Source organism: Leishmania mexicana, chromosome 12 (assembly GCF_000234665.1).
Source record: "Leishmania mexicana MHOM/GT/2001/U1103 complete genome, chromosome 12".
NCBI classification, from domain to species: domain Eukaryota; phylum Euglenozoa; class Kinetoplastea; order Trypanosomatida; family Trypanosomatidae; genus Leishmania; species Leishmania mexicana.
The window spans coordinates 367,802-370,708 of NC_018316.1; the positions used below are offsets into that span (position 1 = coordinate 367,802).

Genomic DNA, 2,907 nt, shown 5'->3' on the forward strand with positions numbered 1-2,907 from the left:
GACATCGGTGCCCCACGTCCCCTGTGCTCGCTCACTCGCGTCTTGCACGTTCGTGGGCGGTGCAGGCATGCATCGATGGATGTGTGTGGGCATGCATACACNCAGGGGAGGGGCCGGGTGCGCGTGCCNCACGATACATATATATATATACGTGCGTGCGTATATTAGTGTGTGCGAGCACGCGTGTTGCGCCACGCTCTGTTGCCCGCCTCCGCTGTGCGTGTCACTCGCTGTGGGCGCGCTGGCGGGTGGCGCCGGGTGGTGGCCGTGCAGCGGGCGGGGGCACCTCTGTGTTTCTCTATTTCTCTGTTCCCTGTTGACCTCAGGAAATGAAAGCTGCTCGGCCCCGTGCCCCCGCCCCGTGCCGTGGGAGGGGGATGTGCTGCGGTAGCGACGATGATGCTTGGCATTGTGCCGGGCGTCGTGCGGCTGGCGCGCCCTCGCCAGTGCAGCACCCGCCACGGCGACGTGGGCTGTGGCGCCGAGCGGCCAACCCACCCGGGCGTCTTGTCGGCCGCGGCCGCCGGTGGCGTGCGCTCTCGTTCGCTGGCGGCCCTCTCTGGGCCGCTGGCTTGGGCGGAGCTCCGCGCTGCGTACCGCCCGCCTTTAGTTGCCCCTCCCTGCCCCTGCCCTCCTCCTCCTCATGTGCACTGCTCCCTCCCTCTCCACCCCTCCCCACCCCTCGCTGTCCCCTTGGCCAACCTCCACGGCCACGCAGACGTACGTGCGCATACACACCACCCCTCACCTCGCTGCCGCTGCTGTGACAGCTCTAAGGACGCCATCGAGTCGTTGCGCCACCGCTGCTCGCCTCTCCCCCGCACGAGGCTACGTACGACGTGCCGGCCACCCCGCTCTGTCCGATAAGCGCTGCAGGCACTCACGCCCGAGTCGTCGCGCCCGCGGATCCGCTGTGGCGCCGCTCCCCTCTTGACCCCTGTTGCGAATGGCGCAGTGCGTGCGTCGGCTGGTGCTGGCGGCGCCCCTCGCCGCTGTGGTGGCGCTGCTGCTGTGCACGAGCAGTGCACCGGTGGCGCGTGCTGCGGGGACGAGCGACTTCACTGAGGCGCAGCAGAAGAACACGCTGACGGTGCTGCGGGCGTTTGCGCGTGCGATCCCTGAGCTGGGGAAGAAGTGGACGGGCAGCGACTTCTGCTCGTGGAACTTCGTCACATGCTACTCCTCCGGCGTCAGCGTGTGGATGGACAAAGTGGATTATACCGGCACGCTGCCGGAGATGCCTTCGGGCGTCGACTACAAGGACGTCATGATCATGGCACTGAACTTCAGCGCAATGGGCCAGGGGCTGAGCGGGACGCTGCCCGCCTCATGGAGCTCGCTGACGTCCTTGATGTCACTGTGGATCGAAAAGTCTGAGAAGGTCACCGGCACGCTGCCTGCACAGTGGAGCTCGATGACGTCGCTGGGCAATCTTAACCTGCGCTTCACTAAGGTGTCCGGCACGCTGCCTGCCCAGTGGAGCTCGATGAAGCAGCTGACCCTTCTGCATCTGGAGGGCACTAAGGTCTTCGGCACGCTGCCTGCCCAGTGGAGCTCGATGACGTCGCTGGGCAATCTTAACCTGCGCTTCACTGCGGTCTCCGGCACGCTGCCTGCCCAGTGGAGTGGGATGACGAGTGCGGAGGCCCTGCAGCTGGAGTACTGCGGTCTGTCCGGTTGTCTGCCCCCCGAGTGGTCTGCGATGCCGAAGCTGCGTATCGTCTCACTGAGCGGCAACCACTTTAGCGGGTGTGTGCCCGACTCGTGGGTCAAGAAGCCTGGCCTCGTTGTGACCATAGAGGACGAGCACAAGGGCAGCAACTGTGTATCTGATAATCTCTGCGACACAACCACTGAGCCGCCCACTGCGCCCACCACCACCGGCACCCCAGCAGCCTCCTCTACTCCTTCTCCAGGGTCGGGGTGCGAGGTGGATGGGTGTGAGGTGTGCGAGGGGGACTCCGCTGCGCGGTGCGCCAGGTGCCGTGAGGGCTACTCCCTGACGGACGAGAAGACGTGCCTGGCGCACCACGATGGCGGCGTGGCGGCGGCGTCGAGCGGAGCGGTGGCTGCCGCTGCTGTGTGGGCGGCTGTGCTGTTGAGCGTGGGGCTGGCGGCGTGAGGGTGCGGCGGGCCCCTCTTCTCTGTGGTGCCCCTGGTGCCTGCCCTCGCCCCCCCGGCACGGCGTCGTCGCTGCCCTCTCACCCCCACCAGCCGAAGGGGAGACCGACAGCCACACGCGCACGCGCACACGCCGTCGTGCATCGCGTGTGCTTTCCGCCGTTCTGGCGCCTGCACGGATGTACGGGCATGCGGAGGCGTGCATGCGTGTGCGCGTGCCAGCTCGTGTGTGTCTCTCCGTGTGGCCAGCAGTCGGCACCCGCGCCGATCGAATGTGCGCGCGGCGGCGGTGTGTCGCCTTGGACGGCGGATGCGGGCGCCCGCCCCTCGCCGTGTGCCCTGCGGTCTGCTGTGCTGCCGCGCGAGCGACGTACGGATGCGCTGTCCGGCCCTCTTCGACGGGGCTCGCTTGCGGTGCTGTGTTCTCGTGGTCTGTGCCGTTGTGCCCCCCCCTTTCATGGCGCGCTGGGCCGATCGCCCTCTTGCCTTCCTCCTCCCCCTCCCGCCGGTCCTGTCTGTTGTACATCCGTGGACCTTATCTGAGCATCGCCTCTCCGCCTCTTCCGTAAATCTTCGTTGGCGTGTGCCGCCCCCCCGGACGTCAGCGCCGCTGTGCTCGCATGCTCACGGTGCGTCCCCGTGCGTGGGCGTGCCACGCCGCGCTTCTTTCATGTATGTCCTTGCTTGCCCGCTCCTGCCCCCTCCCTCTGTCTCACAGATCCGTAGATGCGTGCATCACCGTGGGGCGGCGACATCGGTGCCCCACGTCCCCTGTGCTCGCTCACT

General features: G+C 67.3%; 1 protein-coding gene across 1 annotated transcript; it reads left to right on the forward strand.

Moving 5' to 3' along the window:
* Positions 1-946: 946 nt before the first annotated feature.
* LMXM_12_0891 (putative surface antigen protein 2) lies at positions 947-2,122 on the forward strand (the record flags this gene model as incomplete). The annotated part of the gene is made up of 1 exon (XM_003873131.1): positions 947-2,122. One exon carries the CDS (start codon positions 947-949, stop codon positions 2,120-2,122), a length of 1,176 nt encoding a protein of 391 aa, XP_003873180.1.
* Between the last annotated feature and the right edge of the window lie 785 nt (positions 2,123-2,907).